General features: G+C 35.5%; 1 protein-coding gene and 1 pseudogene across 6 annotated transcripts in view; one reads left to right on the forward strand and one right to left on the reverse strand.

Annotated features, from left to right (window-relative positions):
• The window catches only part of SRBD1 (S1 RNA binding domain 1), a 199,460-nt gene that overhangs the window by 153,005 nt on the left and 25,454 nt on the right, over nucleotides 1-21,001 (reverse strand). For all 6 annotated transcript variants that reach the window (XM_042981316.1, XM_007097854.2, XM_042981314.1 and 3 more), the window contains exons 5-10: nucleotides 19,597-19,763; nucleotides 15,888-16,005; nucleotides 14,447-14,585; nucleotides 10,079-10,175; nucleotides 8,657-8,792; nucleotides 620-723 (exon numbers count right to left, since the gene is read on the reverse strand). In XM_042981316.1, coding sequence (XP_042837250.1) covers nucleotides 620-723; nucleotides 8,657-8,792; nucleotides 10,079-10,175; nucleotides 14,447-14,585; nucleotides 15,888-16,005; nucleotides 19,597-19,763 — 761 coding nt within the window. The remainder of the gene's footprint in view (nucleotides 1-619; nucleotides 724-8,656; nucleotides 8,793-10,078; nucleotides 10,176-14,446; nucleotides 14,586-15,887; nucleotides 16,006-19,596; nucleotides 19,764-21,001) is intronic.
• On the forward strand, nucleotides 16,212-16,316 carry LOC122237555 (annotated as a pseudogene).

A 21,001-nucleotide genomic window follows, 5' to 3' on the forward strand; every position in this document is an offset into this window, starting at 1 on the left:
TACATATCCTAACTGCCAGGCAATCTTCTTGACCTTTGTATCACTTTTCTCACTCGCAAAATGGCAGCTACAAATCAGCTCTACCAACGAACCAGATTGTTATAAGGATCAAATACACTCTGAAAAGGGAAAACTAAAAGTTAGAAGTTCTATACAAACATATGGTGCAATTTTAAAAGGTTCTGTTAACAAATGAAAAAAGATTATAAAAAGTTACATAAGCTTAGACATTTCTCTGAAATTTCCAATAAATTTAATGTTAACTGCAATCATTTTTACTGTGCAAAATATTTTAGGTAAACTGCATATATAGCTTTAGAGATTTATATTATATCTGACAAATTATATTTTTGCTTCAATTATCCTTAATGATCAAAACATTTCAGATCTGTCATATACAGCATGTTTTTGTTAATTTAGCTTTTCATAAGAGAAAACACTCTTATTATAAGATTCCAACAGTACAAAAAAGTACTAAGTAAAAATCCCTCTCCCTAGAGATAAGTAATATGAATAATTTATTTAAATACTCAATACATCCTGTTTCCTATTGAAACATACACAACATTTATATTTATTTTAGAAAAGAAAGAAATTCTTTAAAAATCTATAAACAGACCTGTTTTGGATGCACCACCTACAGAATTCATTCTTCACGCCATCAGAAATGTTGACCTTAACAGTCAGTATCTTCAAATTTTCCCCACGGTTAATTGCCAGGATCTGAATGAAAACATATATGGCAAAGACTGATGATCCACAAAATATATAAATGGTCAATTTAATCAGTCAAAATTTGTGAAATAAAAGAGCAGTTATCCAGTCTAGAGCTATATGAATTTTTCATTCATTTATTTACCAAAATGTATTTAAAAATAATCACTTCTTTATATTTAAAAAAAATTATTTTAATAAAATACTGGTATAAAGCCTATGACATTCACAGAAAGAGACTTTGGTGATCTAAGAATCTCATTTCAGATTTGATTAATTGAAAATTTTTGATCATCTGGAGTTAAAAAATATATTTTTCACATTTGTGAAAATTTATGGCTGAGATTTACAAACATGCAAATTCCCATGTGGAACAGTAACTACTAACTGTCACCATTTATTTAGCATTTACTAATTGTCAAGTCCATCTAAGCACTTTAAATACTTACCTCATTTAATTTTCAAAGCCACCAGTGAGGTATGTATTTTCTTCATTTTACATAATAATTTTTCTAAGACTACTCTGTCCCAAATAACAAAGATTACAAATGAAGGAAAAATTTAAATTCAGTTCAAGCTATCTCTTAATGAATATATTAAAAGAGTAACTGTCTTAAAATATATTAAAAACACTCCTTTAAAGAAGAGCAAACGGGCACCTGGGTGGCTCAGTAGGTTGAGCATCCAACTTCGGCTCAGGTCATGATCTCATGGTTCGTGAGTTCAAGCCCCATGTCAGGCTCTGTGCTGACAGCTCAGAGCCTGGAGCCTGTTTCAGACTCTGTGTCTCCCTCTCTCTCTGCCCCTCCCTGCTCATGCTGTCTCTCTCTCTCAAAAATAAACATTAAAAAATTAAAAAAAAAAAGAAAAAGAAAGAAGAGCAAACAAACCTAAAGCAAGTAGAAGAAAGGAAATAATATAGAGGGAAAATAAAAAGAGAACAGAAAAATAATAGAAAATAATGCTAGCAAAACCAAAAGTTGGTTCTCTGAAAATGTCACAAAATTAACAAACCTTTTATTAGACCAAGAAAAAAGGGAGGAAGCATTCCAATTACCAAAATCAAAAATAAGGGGGGGCCATTACTATTGAAATTAGAGAAATAAAAAAGATCATAACAGAATACTATGAACAACTGCACGTCAAATTACATCACATAAATAAAATGAAAAAAATTCTTAAAAAGACAGACTGCCAAACAGTAAAATAAAAACAGAAAATCCAAAAAGATCTAAATTAAGTAAAGAAGACTGAATTAGAAATTTAAAATTTTCCCACAAGAAAATGTCCAGGCCCAAATAGCTTCACCACAGAATTCTACCAAACATTTAAAGAATTAATACCAATTCTTCACAAACCCTTCCAAAATATACCATAGAAAACTTCCCAACTCTATTTACCCTGATACCCAAACCAGACAAGAACATTGCAAGAAAAAAATAAAGATCATTATCTCTTATGAATATAGACATGAAAATACTCAATAAAAAAGTAGTAAACCAAATTCATAAATATATAAAAAGGATTACACACCAGGATCAAAAGGGATTTATTCCAGGAATGCAAAGTTGCTTTAACACCCAAAAATCAACTAGCATAATACGTGATACCCATAAAATAAAAAACAAAAATTACAAAATTATCTTCTTACATAACATATGCAGAAAGAATATCTGACAAAATTCCAGCTTTGTTCATGATAAAAACACTCTACAAATTAGAAATAGAAGGCAACTTCTTCAATGCTATAAAAATCACATACAAAAACTCCACAGATAACATCATATTTAATGGTGAAAGACTGGATGCCTTCCCTCTAAGATTACAAGGGTCTACTCTTGCCACTTCTATTTTCAACATTGTACTGGAGGTTCTAGCCAGAGTAATTAGGCAAGAAAAAGAAAAAGAAGACACCTAAATTGAAAAGAAAGAAATATATCTATTTGCAGATAATATGATCTTATATATGGAAAACCCTAAGGGATTCACCATAAAGCTATCAGAACTAAAAAAGAGTTCAGCAGGATTTCTACACACTAGCAGTAAGCATTCTGAAAGTAAGTATTTTTTTTAATTCCATTTACCATAGCAACAAAAGGAATAAAATACTTAGGAATAAATTTAACAAAGGACATGCAAAACGTAAACTCTGAGAACTACAAAACATTGTTAAAAGAAATTGAAGAAATGGAAAAACATCCCATGTTCATGAACCAGAGGCTTAATATTGCTAAGATGGCAATACTCCCCAAATTGATTTACAGATTCAATGCACACCTATCAAATCCCAGCTAGCTTCTCTCCAGAAACTGACAAACTAATTCTACAATTCATATAGAAGTTCAAGCAACCCAGAGTCAACCTTGAAAAAGAAGAACAAAGTTGGAGGACTCCCACCTTCTGATTTCAAAACTTAATACAAAGCTAACAGTAATCACAACTGTGTGGTACAGGCATAAGGATAGATACATAGCTTAGTGGAATAAAATTAAAAGAGTTTAGAAATAAATGCATATGCCCAGAATTAACTGATTTTCAACAAGGATGCCAAGACAGTTCATTGGGGAAAATACAGTCTTTTCAACAAGTGACGCCCAGACAACTGGATAGCTATGTTCAAAAGAATGAAGTTACAGGGGTACAGTATTTGACTGCAAAAAAAATGAAGCTGGTCGCCTTCCTCACATCATACACAAAAATTGTTCAAAACTGACCTTAGACCTTAACATAACAACTAAAGCTATAAAACTCTTAGAAGAAAATATAAGAGAAAATCCTTGTGACCATGAACTAGGTAAGGTTTTAGATATAATATTACATGAACAATCACTAAAGGAAAAAAGTAAATAGACTGGACTTCAATAACAGTATACCTCAAAGGATACAATTAAGAAAGTGAAAAGAGGGGCGCCTGGGTGGCCAGTCAGTTAAGCGTCCAACTTCGGCTCAGGTCATGATCTCGCGGTTCGTGGGCTAGGGCCCCACGTGGGGCTCTGTGCTGACACTCAGAGCCTGGAGCCTATTTCGGATTCTGTGTCTCCCTCTCCCTGCCCCTCCCCACTCATGCGGTCTCTCTCAAAAATAAATAAACATTAAAAAAATTAAAAATAAAAAAGAAAGTGAAAAGAACACATAACATGGAAGAAAAGTTTTACAAATCGGTTATCACATAAAAGAGTTAGATCTAGAACATATAAATAATACTTACAACAAGAGCAAAGACCATGTCACCTCTACACTCCAAGTAGGAACTGATATAAAATAAGTGTTCAAGAAAAATTTGTAGGATAATTGACAACTCTCCATGTTACCCCTACACCAAAAAAACACCTTTTCACATCTGTATCATCGTAAATTACAAAAATTAACAGCTGTTATGATGAGAAATATCCCACAAAAAGTAATGTACTCTAATCTTTTCGTTATCCTCTCTTTTAACAGTAAAATGCAGATGGAAGAAAAACTCAATTTTAAAAATGTTTATAGTGAGCACTTCCAAGTTTGGAGAAACTGGCAATCTCTTGATTCCAAATCTCCCCTTCATCTTCCTATAAAACCTTAATAAAGAGGGACACCTGACTGGCTCAGTCAGTTAAATACCCAACTCTTGATTTTTGCTCAGGTCATCATCTCACCGTGGTGAGATAGAGCCCTGCATCAGGTTCTGCTTGGAATTCTCTCTCTCCCTCTCTCCCTGATCCTCCCCCACTCACATGCAATCACTCTCTCTCAAAATAAATACATAACCATTTAAAAATAAAATAAGGAGCACCTGGGTGGCTCAGTCAGTTAAGCGTCCAGCTTCACTCAGGTCATGATCTTGTGGTTTGTGAGTTTGAGTCCCATGTCAGGCTCTGTGCTGACAGCTCAGAGCCTGGAACCTGCTTTGGATTCTGTGTCTCTCTCTCTGTCCTTCCCCTGCTCGCGCTCTGTCACTCTCTCTCTCTCTCTCTCTCTCTCTGTCTCAAAGATAAATAAAAATTAAAAATAAATAAGTAAAATAAAATAAAACCTTAATAAAAATAAAATAACACAGGACTTACATCTATGGCATTTCTAGGAACCAGAACTAGATTGCCATCTGATTTCTCTAAAACAACATACAAAGCAAGACAACAGCAGAGCAACATATTTAAGAAAGTTAAGGGAAGAAAGTGAAAACAAAAAATATACTGATCCAAGCTGTCTATGTATCAAGCCCATAGGAAACAATTGTGAATGTGTTAGAACTCAGAAAATACTGTTCATATATGCCATCCTTGAAAAATACAGAAGAGTTGCGGTCAGTAAACTATGGTCCATGGGACAAATCCAGATAACACCTGTTTTCATAAATAGAATTTTATTAAAACACAACCATGCTCACTCGTTTGTGTATTATCTATGACCGCTTTCATGCTGCAATGACAGCTGTGTAATTGCCAGAAAACCCACCTGGCTCAGAAAATCTAAAACATTTATTCTCTGGTCCTCTACAGAAAAACTTTGCCAACTCTCTATTCGACTAGAGAATAAGCTTCACCCAAAAGAGGACTGGAAAGTTTTGGCAAAAGGACTAAGGCCAGGCACTTCATATAACTGTAGGGCTAAGATTAAAATGGAATCAATATCCATTAAAAAATACAGGTTGCGGGGAGCCTGGGTGGCTCAGTTGGTTGAGTGTCTGACTTCGGCTCAGGTCATGATCTCGCAGTTTGTGAGCTCAAACCCTACATCAGGCTCCCTGTGTCAGTGCAGAGTCTGTCTCAGATCCTCTGTCTCCCTCTCTCTCTGTCCCTCCTTCTCTCTTGCTCAACAATAAATAAACATTAAAAAATTTTTTAAAAAGAAAGAAAATACAGGTTGCAATCCTGATACCAATGTAGACTTCAAGCTAAAAACCATTAAATGAGGTAAAGAAGAACACTTTATAATGTTAAAGCCACATTCTGGTTTTGGAATAGAGCAAGGGGACTACATATCACACTTTAAAGATGCTGTTACATAAGACATCACTAACATGGTAGAGTAGGGAACTCCAAAAGTCCATCCTACTACAACAGTAATAAGCTGGCAAAAACTGTCAGAATCAACTTTTTCAGAACTCTGGACCCTAGTAAAAAGCTTATAACAACCAGAGGAACACTTAAAGAAACAAGAAGCCACAGAATCTTGGTAAAAGAGCACTTTGAACTTACCATTTGCTCTCCTCTGCTCTGTAGATGAGCAGCGGCCATGAAGATAACAGCCTCATTCCTAGGGCAGGTTGCTAGGGCCAGAGGGAGCGACATGGATCATCGTCTCAAATATTTGTGATCTTGTGTTTTGACCTGTTTGATGGCTCCCTGAAGGACAGACTCAAGGGCTGGCCTTTGTTTTGCCTCAGAGCTTCCCCAGGACAGAAGCCGTTTCCTGAGTGGCATTTGTTAGAAGTATTTAAAGGCAAATGATTGTGCCACAGTGTTGAGGGGTGAGGGCTAACAGTAGATGTAGGGATTACAGTCAGGGCAACTAACAAACGTCAAAAAAACCTCAATGAAAAAGAGGCTTGAAAATTAGATACTAAAGGGGAAAGAGTCTTTGTAAAGTTCCTGCATAGATTAGAGAATCCGGGAGTCTGCGTGCATGCTTGGGACAAGACACACACTCTGGAAAGACCTTAAGCTTTCACCTTTGACGGACCTTTGGGCTCCATGCAAACAGGAAGTGAAAGCTAAGGCAGAGGTGTAAACAGCCTTTCTAGGCCAATGTTGAAGGACTACCCACACACAGCCAATCTGCAAGAACTGGGGAGAGTTTGTTATTTGTTTTGGCTCCAGGCATTAAGAAAACCTCTGTCAAATAACTAGCTGTCCACAAAGCTAATGGAAGAAATGTCAGTGGTCACACATGACAAAGATGAATACAGATGTTTCAAAAATAATTCAGAAGGCACTAAACAAAAAAAAATCAACAAACCTCCCCACCAAAGGTAGCAGCAACATATACCAAGGATGGGGGTGGGGGGAAGATCTGATTTTCAGTGTTGGCAATGTATAACACTCAGAATGTCAAGTTTTTAACATAAAACCACAAGGCATACAAAGAAACAGTAAAGTATGACCCATTTACAGGGGAAAAAAAAGAAACTGACAGAAACTATCCCTGAAGAAGCTCAGACATTAGTCTTAATTAGACCACTGTTTTAAATATGCTCCAAGTTCAAGGAAATCATGGACAGAGACCTAAAGGGAATTAAGAGAATGCAGTCTCAACAAAAACAGAATATAAATAGAGTTGAGAATTATAAGAAGAAACCAAATAGAAATTCTGAGCGAAGAACTACAATGACTGAAATGAAAAATTTACTAAAAGGGTTCAATAGTTAATTTGAGCAAGCGGAAGCAGAATTTCATCAGCAAACTTGAAGATAGGTCAATTGTGATTTATGAAGTCTGAGAAGAAAAATAAACAAATAAACAGAGTCTGAGAGACCTATGGGACACCATCGAGTATACCAACATACATATAACAGGAGACCCAGGAGAGAAGAGAGAGGCAGAAAGAATATTTGAAGAAATAATGGCCCCAAATTTCCCAGTTTTGATAAAAAAAACATTCATCAACACACCCAAGAATCATAATAAATCCCAAGAGGGATAAACTCAAAGAGATCCACAGTGAGACACATTATAATCAAACTGTCCAAACCTAAAGCCAGAGAATCCTCGAAGTAAGAGAAGTAATTCATTATGTGTTAAGGATTCAGTAAGATCAACAGCTGATTCTTCATCAAAACTATGGAAGCCAAAAGACGGTGGGATGATAAATTCAAACTGCTGAAAAAAAAAATGTCAACCACGAATTCTATATCCTGAAAAAGTTCTGGAGATTGGCTGTACAACAATGTGAATATACTTAACAATACCGAACTGTACATTTAAAAACAGGATGGTAAATGGGGCGCCTGGGTGGCTGAGTCGGTTGAGCTTTCGACTTTGGCTCAGGTCATGATCTCACGGTCCGTGAGTTCGAGCCCTGCATCTGGCTCTGTGCTGACAGCTCGGAGCCTGGAGCCTGCTTCGAATACTGTATCTCCCTCTCTCTCTGACCCTCCCCCGTTCATGCTCTGTCTCTGTCTCAAAAATAAATAAACATTAAAAAAAAAAAGTTAAAAAAAAAAACCAGGATGGTAAAATTATAAGTTAAACACATATGTTACGTGTATTTTATCACAATTAAAAATATATTTTAAAAAAGAAAGAGAAATTAAGACCTTACAGATGAACAAAAACTGAAGGAGTCTGTCACTAATAGACCAGCCTTACATTTAATTGTTACAGGAATTACTTTAGGCAGAAATGAAAAGACACTGGACAATTACTCAAAAGTATGCAAAGAAATAAAGAACACTGGTAAAAGTAGCTACATAAGTAAAAAACAGTAATTAAAATTTCAGTTTGTAAATAATCTTTTTTTCCCCTATGTGACATAAAAGCCACTTTATACACTGTAGAGACAACCTATGACTACAATTAGGAAAAAAATCAGTAAACTGAAAAATGAAATTAAAACACTGAGATAAAACAACTATGTTTATACAACTAAGTGAGATCTCTCATACTTTATTCTAAATCAGAATACCTCTAATTTGTATGTCATATGAAAAAGATCCAGAATTGAGCTCAAATCCAAGCACACTGAGAAGCAAAGTCTAATACAAAAGATCACCAGCCAGAAAGTCAAAATATCTGAAGTAGTGTATTGTCAGCCCTACTAATAATTCTCAATGTTAGCAACTTTTCTGCGTCTTGAGTTACCCCATTTTGAAATGGGAAGGATATGACAATATTGTAAGAATTTATATGAAAAAAAAAATGGTTGCCTTAAAAACTTTAATTCCTTAAAAACCAAAGTAGTAGGCAAATTCAAAGTATCATCATTATTATTACTATCAGCATGGATAAGCAGTTTCCTTATTTACCTGATGATGTTGGATGTTTCTTATGTTGCATGAAAAATTCTGGTAGAGCAGAAACTTATCAACGTCTTTCTCATTTACTTTTTTTGAGGACACCTTTGCCAGAGATGACTGGATGCAAATATACCTATTTTGGCACCTGTTCAGATAAATATGCACAAAACAAGCAGTTACAAATACATTTTATTAATGTAAAATTAACAAAAAAAAGTTAAGGCATAGTTATTACTATGCCTTAGTAAAGAAACACCTTTTATGGAAATAACGTTAGCAAAAACTTAAGCCATTACCAAATGAAAAATTTTTAAATGATGCCCAACTATAAAAATGTACTGACCCGTCAAAAGAGGACTCTGCCCATTCATGCTAGCATAGGTCCTCCAGAGCTATGTGTATATCAATCCTCCTATAAAATGCCTATGTCAGTTCAGATACCATCTGGTATCTACAGATACCAGATCGATAATTCTAGTCTAGATATCTTTCCTAACCACTGAGTGAAGCAGTCAGAGCCAAGTAAAAGCTAAAAAGAAGGGAAACAAGAGGATGTGGTGGGACAGCTTCCAATGACAGGCCAAATTCAGCAGTGTAATTACTTACAAAAACACAATTAAAATCCGGGCAGTTCTCCTTCTCTGACTCATTCCTACTAGGGCCACTGAGGAAATAGGAAAGTTCTCTCCCTTGGATTAACAAAAACCCTGACAAGCGATGGTAGTCAACGGGTTCATCTCTCCCTTCCTCTCCTCTGCACACCTCACTCAGCCAGGGATGTGGAGAAAGAGTAAGAGCATAAAGGTTTTTGCTGGAAAACCCTGTCTTGTCTGCTGATACACAGCTGAAAAATATATTAAAACAGGGTTTTGAGATATCTTTCTTTAATGAGGCATAAAATCCAAAGGCCCAAGTAGGGCTTAGGTCATGAAGTTTTAATCTCTTATACATTGGGACTGTGATCCCATGGATAAGCTGCTCTCTCCATCAGCTGAAATTCATTTTGAGGTCAACACTTTTATCTTTACCTATTATTAAAGTTAAATGGTATTATATAATACATGTATAGTACACACATCACATATGTTCACAAAGCATGCCACCCGCTCTAAATGAACATGGATCTCTCTAGCACACGCTGTGTAACCACGCAATAGTTTTTAAACTGTTCCTCACAGCCCTCCATTGAGGGGTTTCAGTGTAAGGAGGATGAGCAGGCAGAGTTCCAGACGCCCTGCCTAGAATTCAATTAAAGCAACTTTACTTTTATCTGTTTTATGTATTAGGGCTCTGCTGCTTGAACAAAGAGTTCTGCTACCAAAAAACAGTCCAAAAATAAAGTTTTTAATGAACACTGGTGTTAGCACTAACCATATGACCCTTACCAGCATGAGTCCACAAAGCAGAGAACTCTATAAAAGAGTTACTCACAATTTCCGAATGAAGTCAAGCGTGTCTTTGTCTTTAGCAATCATGTCTGCTAAAATATGCTGCACTCCCGTTTCAATATCCTGGAGTGCTGAAAGTCCTTTAAGAAATGGGTAAGAGGGAAAACAAAAGCAAGAACTACAGATTGGTTTTTTTTTTTTTTTAATCTATAATTAAATCACAATAAATTTATTCCAGTCAAAATAAACCCTTAAATGGAAAAACTTAAGACAGAAAAGTATCATAGCACTGACCAGTTTACCTCTGAAAAAAAAGTAACAAGTCTCCAAAGCAAGAATACAGGACCTTTACATACCATATAACCTAATGGTGAAAAATGCAACTCTAGAACCATCTGCCTGGTCTAATCCTAGTTCACTACTTACCAAATGTCTGACTTTGGGCAAGTAACTTGACCTCTCTGTGCCTCAGTTTCCTATAAAAATGCAAAATAGTACCTACTTCACGAAGTATTTACAGAGGTTAAATGTATTATGGGAAATATGTATTAACAGAGTCATAACCTAAGATATACCATTTCATACCACTTAGAAAAATTATCCTTTACAAATAGTAATTTTATTAATATTCTTATTTTGACTTCTGAGGCGTTTACTCACATTTTTAATGACCCACTTGAATTTCTCAAATCTCAGGAGCACAAAACAAGAGCTATTTGTGATTGTTCATCTATTTCATAGTTGAACTGTCTACCAATGGTGCTTTATGTTCTTTCTAAGTGCTTCCGGTTTGCTAATTTATAGCAGTGACTCTTGAACATTATAGCCCCTGTGATATCAATTTCTATATACATTGAGAGAAATCATCTGCATTGCCTTCTTCCGTTTCTTCTATCTTAATTGTTCTATCTCCATTAAAGCTTCTTTTTTTTCTTGCATTAAAGCTTGAGTTACACAAGCACTAAGTATCATAAGTAGGTTTTTCTGAGAGCATAATTTTAATGAGTAATAGGTACAAAAGACGAAGAGAACAGGAGGACAGACTTATGGAGTCATTAACAAAGAGAAATGCGCTGTTGAGTTTTGTTATAACTAATCTTGAGTAACTACATTTATTTTAAAGGAATTTAACGATTAAAATTAATACAAATTCTGTTTACATTTTAAGAGAATTTCCCCATGAGGGGATTTTCAGGAGTGAATTACCTTTGAGAAGTAGAAGGCTGTATATGTAAAGGACCTAGAACAGCTGTGACATACAGTAAGCAGTCAATAAATGTCTGTTCTTGGTGAGCTATCTCCCTAGATCAGTCTTCATCTTAGAAAACCAGTCACTATGCACTAAAAAGCACCTCACAGCATCATTACACAAAGTTTAATGAGAATACCAGGGTGATAAGTGAAAAGTGAAGATGGAACCCATCTCCAATAACAACCATCGATGAGAGAGAACAGAAAGAGGAAGTTATAGATTTTGCTATTATAACAAAAGACCTCTGAAAAGCCCCCATCATTTTGGGTGAACACAATTTGTAAACTTTTTATAATTAATAAATCTTATATAATTAAAATTATGCTAGAGCTCTAGAGCAATGTTTTTATAGTCTAAGGACCCCAGAATACAATCACACTAGGTACTTATTACAAACATAGATTCCTAGGCTTTGGGACTTTTGTGTTACACAGCATCCCAGATAATTCTGATACTCATTCAAGTTTAAGGAAAAAAAAAAAAAAAACCAACACTGCTGGGGAGGTGCCTTGAACTCTTAGAGCAGTGGTTCTTAGTGGGAGGTAGAAATTATCAATCACTGGACTCATCCAAATTACATAAGCCCTCTCAAGAGAAAGACTGGAAAAGAGACTTGTGTGTTTTAAAAAGCACCTTCTTCCATCAGAAAGACTCGGTCATTGGGGCTTAATACAGCCAAGAATAATGTAAGTCCACAAAGTTTAGCACCTCAATGAAATCAGGAGAAAATAAGGACTACAGGAGCCAAAAATCTTATTTCCTTTCTTGTAGTGAAAGCTTTCCAGCCACAGATTCTTCAAAGCTCCACAAATTTAACAAAAACTGAAGGACCAACATTTCTTTCACTTTATCTGCACTAAGGCTACCTCTTCTGTACAACAGAGCAATCAGCTACTTCTCTTCGTAAACAAAACAGGGATATTCTGGAAATTCTAGGATGTATTCCATTTGTGGCATCTATATGTTTCTGATTCAGATCAAATTCTTGTTGGTCTGTGGCAAGAAGTGTCTTCTACTTCACACTGAAATATCTGGTTTCTTAGACATTTCTTTGAGAAATGATGGGAATGATGAAAATACTTCTTTAGAGAAACAATAAGAGATCTGAGGGTGATCATGAGTCTGTAGATAACCTAAAAGAGCAAAGAAAAGAACACTCCAAGCGAACTTTAAAAACCAGTACCTAGATTGTTTGGAATTAATTGTAATTCTTTGACATTTATGATAAGAGTGAAAGAAAAAGGGAATAAAGCAAACAGGAAGTCCAAAACATGTGCTAATACTACCTTAGCTGCAATAAGCCTTGACCGATCCGCATTATCAGAAGTATCACCAAGTGTCATCACCATGTAGTCCATGAGCATCACTACATATAACCACTCAGAGATACAGTTATCAAACCTATCCAGTAGGAATTCAGTATATGAGTGAACTAAGGAAAACTTTGTACCAAAGGGGGTAAAAGGAAAAGAAATCGACCATAAGAGAAAAATAAGAACAGACAACAAAACTTTATGCATCTGATATTCCGAAAACTCCAACATTTGATTCTAAGAAAACCTACTATCACTGGCCAAGAAAGTTCCCACTGTGGCTGACCTTCATGCTTGTCTATACAGTCTCAGCTACTATTAAAACATTAAATTTGCAATCATTTGAAAATCTAACTAAAAAACACACGTTAAAAAAGTAAACAGGGGGGTGCCCGGGTGGCTCAGTCGGTTAAGCGTCCGACTTCGGCTCAGGTCGTGATCTCATGGTCCGTGAGTTCGAGCCCCGTGTCGGGCTCTGTGCTGACATCTCAGAGCCTGGAGCCTGCTTCAGATTCTGTGTCTCCCTCTCTCTCTGCCCCTCCCCCACTCATGCTCTGTCTCTCTCTGTCTCAGAAATAAATAAACATTAAAAAATTAAAAAAAAAATTAAACAAACTTCACTTTTACTCATTTCAACCCATCTCTAAACACAAATAATACTAATTTGCTTTTTCTTTTAATTATTGCCTTTTTCGAAACAGAGATTAAGATAAGTGTATTTGTATGTGAACAGACATACGGAGTTTTACAGACACTCATCCTTAATTTTTTAATAACAAACTCACACTGAATTGTTTAAAAGGAACACAGGTTACAGTATGCTAGGATTCTCTACAGTGTAGTAGTACATACTGTGGAATTTCTTATCAGAGACTGCCCCCTATAGACACTTAAGTCTCCCAGCCTAAAGAATCAACAGAAGGCCAAAGAAACTAGAATGAGTGCAGGAATTAGGAGAGCACCAATCTCCCCATCCCATCCTGTCAGAGCACTCCCCAAAAAAAGCCGTGCTTACTCAAAGCTCTCACTCTAGGGTTTATTTTGTCAATAAAACCAATGTATCCTGACATGCATCAGTTGTCACTTTCCTTGGGTTTTTCTTAGAATTCTCTCTTACCCTCTTCCCATCTCATTCTCTCTTGTGCACACACACACACAAAAGGAGAGGAAGATACACTTCAGAAGAAAGAAACTTTACACCTGGAGAGTAGAAGTGTGGAAGCAGGCGTTCACTTTATAACTCATGTATGTCAGAATCATTGAAATTCTTTTTAAAGAATACATACAACTTTTGTAATTAAATACTTTTTTAGAAACAGAGTATTTTAAAAGATAATATAGGACATTCTTTATAACACTGGGATGTGAAAAAATTATTTAAAAAGGAAAAGAAAGCAATTATCTTAAAAGAAAAGGTTAGCAAAATTGACAAGATTAATAATTCAACTACAATAAAATTAAGATCTTCTATTTTCTTTTTATTTAATAGACAGCATAAAGAAAGTGAAAAGAGAAGTTACAAACTGGGAGATAAGATTTATAATACACATAACTGAGAAAGAATATCTTAAAAAGTACTTATAAATTAATAAGAAAAGAGAAACAACAACACAAAATAAAAATGGGCAAAAGACTAGAACAGGCACTTCATCAAAAGAAGAAGCTGGATGGCTAAGCAGGAGGTATATGGGGATTTGTTTTATTAGAATTATTTATTCTTTATATGCTATAATATTCTTTTGTATAGTCATTACTTAATGAAATATTTTTTTAACATAGTTTTCAAATTTGGAAAAAAAGAAAAAGAAAAAGAAACAGGGATGATCTCTTGAAGTAAAGCTGGTACCTTTTATGTTGGGTTTAATGTAAGATAGCAGATTGAGCTGCCCTGGATTCTCAAGCAGTGTCCTGGCTGCTCCTTCTAATCCCAACTGCTTTGCTCTCTGGGCTTTAGTGCCTTTGCTCCCAGTTTTATATGGAGCTGACTGCAGGGGGAGGAAAAAAAAAGTCAGAAAATACACCACACCATTCAGTGTTAAAAAGCAAAAGTTAAAATTAAAACACACAATTAGAAGACATGGTGGGGAGGCTAAAGACATCCTTTTCTCAACCCTTCAGAGACAAATTAATACTAACCAGAGACTACTAGCTATACAAAGATGGTTGTTCCTCATCTGATTCTTTATACTTTTCTACACACTTGACATTAGGCATTTATTTGGATTCACTCATCTCAAAAACAGTGCCGGGGGCACCTGGGTGGCTCAATCGGTTAAGCATCTGACTTCAGCTCAGATCATGATCTCAAGGTCCATGAGTTCGAGCCCCGCGTCAGGCTCTGTGCTGACATCTCAGAGCCTGGAGCCTGCTTCAGATTCTGTGGCTTCCCCTCTCTCTCTCTGCCCCTCCCCTGCTTGCACTCTGTCTCTTTCTCTCTCATTATATATTAAGTAAATATTGAATATTTATTTAAAAAAAAAACCTCAGTGCCTGGACAGAAAGAACTGTAAGGCCCTCTCCTCAACCCAAGGGAGCTCCTCCAAAAGCTGCAAATACACAAGGCTTCCACTGCCTAAGACACATTCACTCCTCAACCTGAGCCATCAGACTTCTCTGCCCACATACCTTGTTGAAAGTCGTAACCCAAAGAACCACAATGATCCCCTAATTACCAAATATACATCTTTCAGTCCTCACCTTGCCAAGCTTCACTGATACATTTACTTACTTAACTGCTGATCGTTACCTCCTTCTAAGACTCTCTTCCCTAGTCTTCCAAGATGTCATCATCTCCTGATTCTCCTCTTATTTCTCTGACCACTCTTTCCATGTCTCCGCCTTTGGCTCACCCTTCCTCCACCCGTGCTTCAAAAGTTAGTGTTCCTCAATGGTCTATCTTGACCTGCTTACCCACAAACTCTCCCTGAGTGAAATCTTCCATTCTCCTGGTTATAAATACCAACCACATGCTGAAGACGCTCACAGCTAGGTCTCCAGCTCAGCATTCCCCCTTAGGCTTCCCAATTCAATTCCATAACCTACTTTCATTTGCCCCCCACTTAACTGGAAATGCCTTGGAGACAAGGACTGTGTATCACCTATCTTAGAAAACACAAAAAAGCATTTGATAGATATTTATTGAATAAAGAATAAACACCTTGTTGAATTAAATAACGGTGGCTGATGATTTTAGCTTTTTATTTCCAGATCTTTTATAACTATAAAAAGATCCATATAATTATATACTTAGGTAGGTATTATATTAAAAGATTAAAAGAGTTTCTTACCACATGTTCTAGTTCTTCAAAAGTTTTACAGTTCAGTAAGGCTTTTAACAAGCACTCAGACATCTTCCCCTCCTTCTTAATTTTTTGGATTGTACTATGAACCTTCTTTGCAACAGCCCTGAAAATAAAAACTTTCATAATATACAAGACTTCTATGTCAAAACATCCTTTATGAAGCTGTCTCAAACTTACAACAAAGTTATAGGGGAGATAAAAACATTTTCGCTCTCTGAACCATTTGAGGATAAGTTACCTTCACCCAAATACTTTAGTGTATGTTTTCTATAAACAAGAATCTCCTCCTATGTAACAATATAGCCATCAATCGCTTCTCGGCCTTTTGGCTAAGATCAAGTGTAGTACAATATAGCCATCAAAATCAGGTAATGGGTATTGATATATTACTATATTCTAATCCTCAGACCTCATGTAAGTATCACCAAGTATTTCCATAATGTCCATGATAGTGAATTCAGTTAAGAGTGGGTTGTATATAACTGCCATGTGTCTACAGTCTCCTTCAAGCAGAAACCGTATTTCAGTCTCCCCTTGATTTTTAGAGCCTTGATCCTTTAGAATGTTACAGGCCAGTTGTTTTGTAGAATGTCCTACACTTTTGAGTTTCTCTGATGTTTCTTCACAATTTGATTCAGATGGTCTATCTCTGATCAGGAATATTGTAATAGAGTAATGCCATGTTCTTATCACTATATCCTGTTAGGCAGCAAATAATTTTCATTTGTACTATTACTTATCACTTTAGATCATTTGATAGTGTCTGTGGGTTTCTCCACAATGCAGGCACTCTATTTCTCTGTAATTAAGTATTTTGTGGAGAGGTGCTCTGAAACTATTTAATTATCCCATTCCTTACTAAACTCTCAATTTATTCACTAATTTATTTATATCACCATGGACTCATGATTTTTTTATAATCCATTACTAACACTTATTTTGATGCTCAAATTGTTCCAAATTTGACCAGAAGTAACCTCTTCAAGCTAGTTTCTGTGTTCTTTAGACATGTCCCCATCATTCTGTGAGTACTTTCTTATTCTCTGGCACAAGATACTCCAGGCTTTTACTTTCTCTGCCCCGGCCCTGCAATCAAACGAATAGTACATAGAAACCAAGTTATGGGTGCTAGATGTGCTCACTGCTACTGGGTATCACCACTCAGGCTCAGCATGCATAACACCATCCATAACTGGTTTCTGAACACAGTTCTCCAATGGAGAGAGCCAGGATACCACAGAGAAAAAAGCTGATACCAGGAATCGAAGTACAGGTAGGGGCAAAGGCACAGTTGTTCCACCACTTTATGATGATTTTGTACTGTGAATGTACAATCTTATCATTATATTTAGCAACTGAAATTGCTAAAATAATAGAAAAAAGTTAGATGACAATATACATTATTAGAAATGGTTGATGGAAAAAAATTAAATCTACTTATGAAAAAAGAAAAAAAAAAAAGAGAGAAGATGGTAAATTAAAGAGGAGGCACATGAGTTCTTCGATTACAATCGATGTATCTTTTACATTCCTGGTAACCCAAGACTATTTTCAGGGGCTGAAGACCACCAGGGTCATTTTGACAAAAGGCCAATGAACTACTGGTCTTCATATAAAAAGGAGGAAAGGCATCTTTAGAGAAAATTCAGGAAGTTTTTCTTACTATCCAAAATCAACCTCTTTCATTCACATTTTTAACAGAGACCATCAATAAAACATATTTTTTACTTTGCAATCTGGCATATATTATATACACATATATAATTTCATATATAATAAAATTATATAAACATAACATAAATATATATAGTAAAGTTATATAAACGTATAATAAACAGTTTCATGAAACACTATTTACTTTTACTACATAAACTGCAGTCTTACATTTTTTATTCTTTATTTCATTTTTGTTAAAGTGGTAATGACCTACTAAATTAGTTTCACTACTCCTTTACGGGTAGCAATTAACAGATTGAAAAAGCAGTGCTCCAGGAATAGAAAATGCTGAGCTTAAAAAAAATAAAGACCATAACTCGTTACCAAATCTCTATATAATATAAAAAGATCTTCCAAGCCCCAGTCAATGCTCTCACTCACTCAGAGAACTATTCTTCTCCTAATATTCAATACATTTCACTATTAATAGATACCCAGAGAATTAACTCTTTTGCAGAAGTAATTCTATAGATAAAGAAAAAATAATAATAATCTTGACATTAAGTTTCCATTTGTTCTCCATACAACCAAATATTATTAGAATACCTCTAATTTTTAAAACAAACTATTCTTGCTTGTTTGTGACACTTTCCCCAACTTCAGATCCCCAAATCCTCAGATTTTCCTCATTACCTTGCCTTCACCTAAATAGAAAGCTTCAGAATTTATAAACTACTGGCCTTCTACATGTGGCCTGTAGATGGTTTTGTTTGACCCAGAAATTTTTTACATAAAAACTCAGATTAAGGGTTCTTTTAAAAAATAGGACAAGCTGTCAAACTGGGTAGACAAGTCTGCATGTCAGTAATCTGCTGGAGTAGAGGGGCAGCAGTTAGAAGTCTGGGTCTCCAGTTCATATCCCTTGATGCCTTATTATACTAACCTGGTCCTAGAAGACTTGAATCTGATTAACTAGTCATTTATACCACTGAGTTGGCTAATTGATTTGCCTCTCAATGAAATGTAACTCTCCACAATTAGCATTTTAATCCTCCTGGCACTAAAAGAAAGTCAACAAAAGATGTAGAAATAAATGCTAGTGAGTTGCAAGTTCCCCTGAAATCACAGGATGGTTATTAGGCTTGTTGTAAAAATAACCTTTAGCACTTTTAGAATGGCTTGATGGTAAGACTATATACATTGTCATAAAGTTGAAGAACACACCCACTGATATCACAGTGGCTGGCATGTAAGAGACATGCAATAAATGCAGAAATGGTGAAGAGTGTTTTAATAAACTCTACTAAAAATTACAGTTAATCTGATAGTCTTTGTATGCTTATTTCTGAGTTATTACAGTAAGACCAGAGTAATAATTTTTTAAAGGGTGCTTTTCATTCTATAACCACACAAAACGTAAAACCCATTAATATCAAACTACCATGCCCTTTAAAAGAACAGAAAAAGGAAATAGACATATTTCCCACCAAACTCTATACTGCCAAAAAGTCCATTTAGGGACTTTATAGTTTTAAGAGGGAAGTTTTAAATAAGCTGTTGAAGATTCAGACTAAAATGTACTTTTCATTTGTACTGTTACTTATGACTTTAGATCATTTGATAGTATCTGTGGGTTTCTCCATGGTGCAGGCACTCTATTTCTTTGTAATTAAGTATTTTGTGGAGAGGTGCCTTTCTCCTTTTGTGGAGAAGTGTCCTTCCTTTGCCGTTATGCACAGTCATTTCTGAGAGAATATGAGGTCAAACTCTCAGGTGCACACTTTTAATGCAAAGCTCCTTTCTCCCCATGTGCACTCAAGCTATGCACAAACACTCCAGCAGAGGGAGTGCACACCTAAATAAGGAAAACAGAGCTGACTTTTCTCTGTCAGAAGATGACTATATTCAGACTATTCAAGAAAATAAAACAGCGTAACTGCTGAAATATGCTGCCATTCACTTCCTCACTATTTCTCCTCACTGGCTCATGGGCTCTCTTTCCACTCACAGTACATTCATCCCTTCCCAGGTTTCTTACCGGAGCTCCTCTAGGGTTTGTCGAACTTCTCTCAAGGAATCAGCATCAAGGTTATTAATGAGTTCTTTTCGATACCGTATAATGAAGGGAATTGTGTTATCGTCATTAAAGAGACGAATAATGTTGGCACAAACCCAAAGTTCAATATTAGTTCTCTCAGATAAAACCTGCAAATTAAGGATATGTAGTTATTTAAAATTCTGAAAATTACACATCTATATTGTAACATATGGTTTAAATATAGCATGAAATAATCGTTCTCCAGTCACTTAGAAACTACTTGCTGTGGTTTAAAAAAATACACATATGTACTGGCAACCATAAAATAGTCAGTTTACTAATTAAATAAAATCCAATCAAAGCCACTCTGTAAACAAGTTCTACAGGGCTCAATAAGACACAATTTTCACCTCTCAGATTAGCAGTGAAGATCAAGGAGTTGGTAACTCACTGTGTTGGCATGAGTGACAGTAAAAGGTACTTTCAATCACTGCTATTGAGAAAGTGCAATTTGGCAGTATCTATCAAAACGTATAATGCATAAACTCTTTTTGACCCAGCATTCCCACTCCTGGGAATTTATCCTGATATAGTCATACCCCTGGAAAATTATATTATTTATAATGATATTTTTGGGGATGCCTGGATGGCTCAGTCAAATAAGAGTCAGACTTCAATTCAGGTCATGATCTCACGGTTTTTGAGTTTGAGCTCCGTGTCAGGTTCTGTGGTGACAGCTCAGAGCCTGGAGCCTGCCTCAGATTCTGTGTCTCCCTCTCTCTCTGCCCCTCTCCCCCAGCTCTCTCTCTCTCAAAAACAAACATTTTAATAATAATAATAATAATAATAATAATAATATAATGATATTTTTTGAAGAACTTTTTCCAGAATAGTAAAAGTCAGCAAAAACCTAAATCTACAATGGGGAACTAAAAAATAAATCATGACACGATAGAGTAGAATACCATGCAACTAATCTTATGTGAACTGATAAGGAATGATTCACAAGAACATGGCTTACTTTCAGAAAAGGTAAGTGGGTGACTTAATTAGGAAAACTCTTTTATAAATCTTTTGTATCATGCACATACACTACATATGTGAAATAATTCTTTTTTAAAAAACAAACCTATAGGTTTCAGCAGAATATACATGTAAGCAAAAAAGTTCAGAAAAGTCAGTTTGAAAAAAAGAGACAGGGAAATGCAAATTTCAGTAACTGTTCTCAAAAATGAAGAAGATTTTTCAAAGCACAATACATAAGGCATTAAGTTTTATTATTATTTCAATCTTGATGCCCAAGATCAGCCAAAAATGGAAAGGAAAAAACCCAGAAAAATATTAAAGAATTATCATAATCAACTCATTAACAAAATCAAGTTAATATACAAAACAGAATGAATTT

This window comes from Panthera tigris, chromosome A3 (assembly GCF_018350195.1).
Source record: "Panthera tigris isolate Pti1 chromosome A3, P.tigris_Pti1_mat1.1, whole genome shotgun sequence".
In the NCBI taxonomy this organism is placed as follows: Eukaryota; Metazoa; Chordata; class Mammalia; order Carnivora; family Felidae; genus Panthera; species Panthera tigris.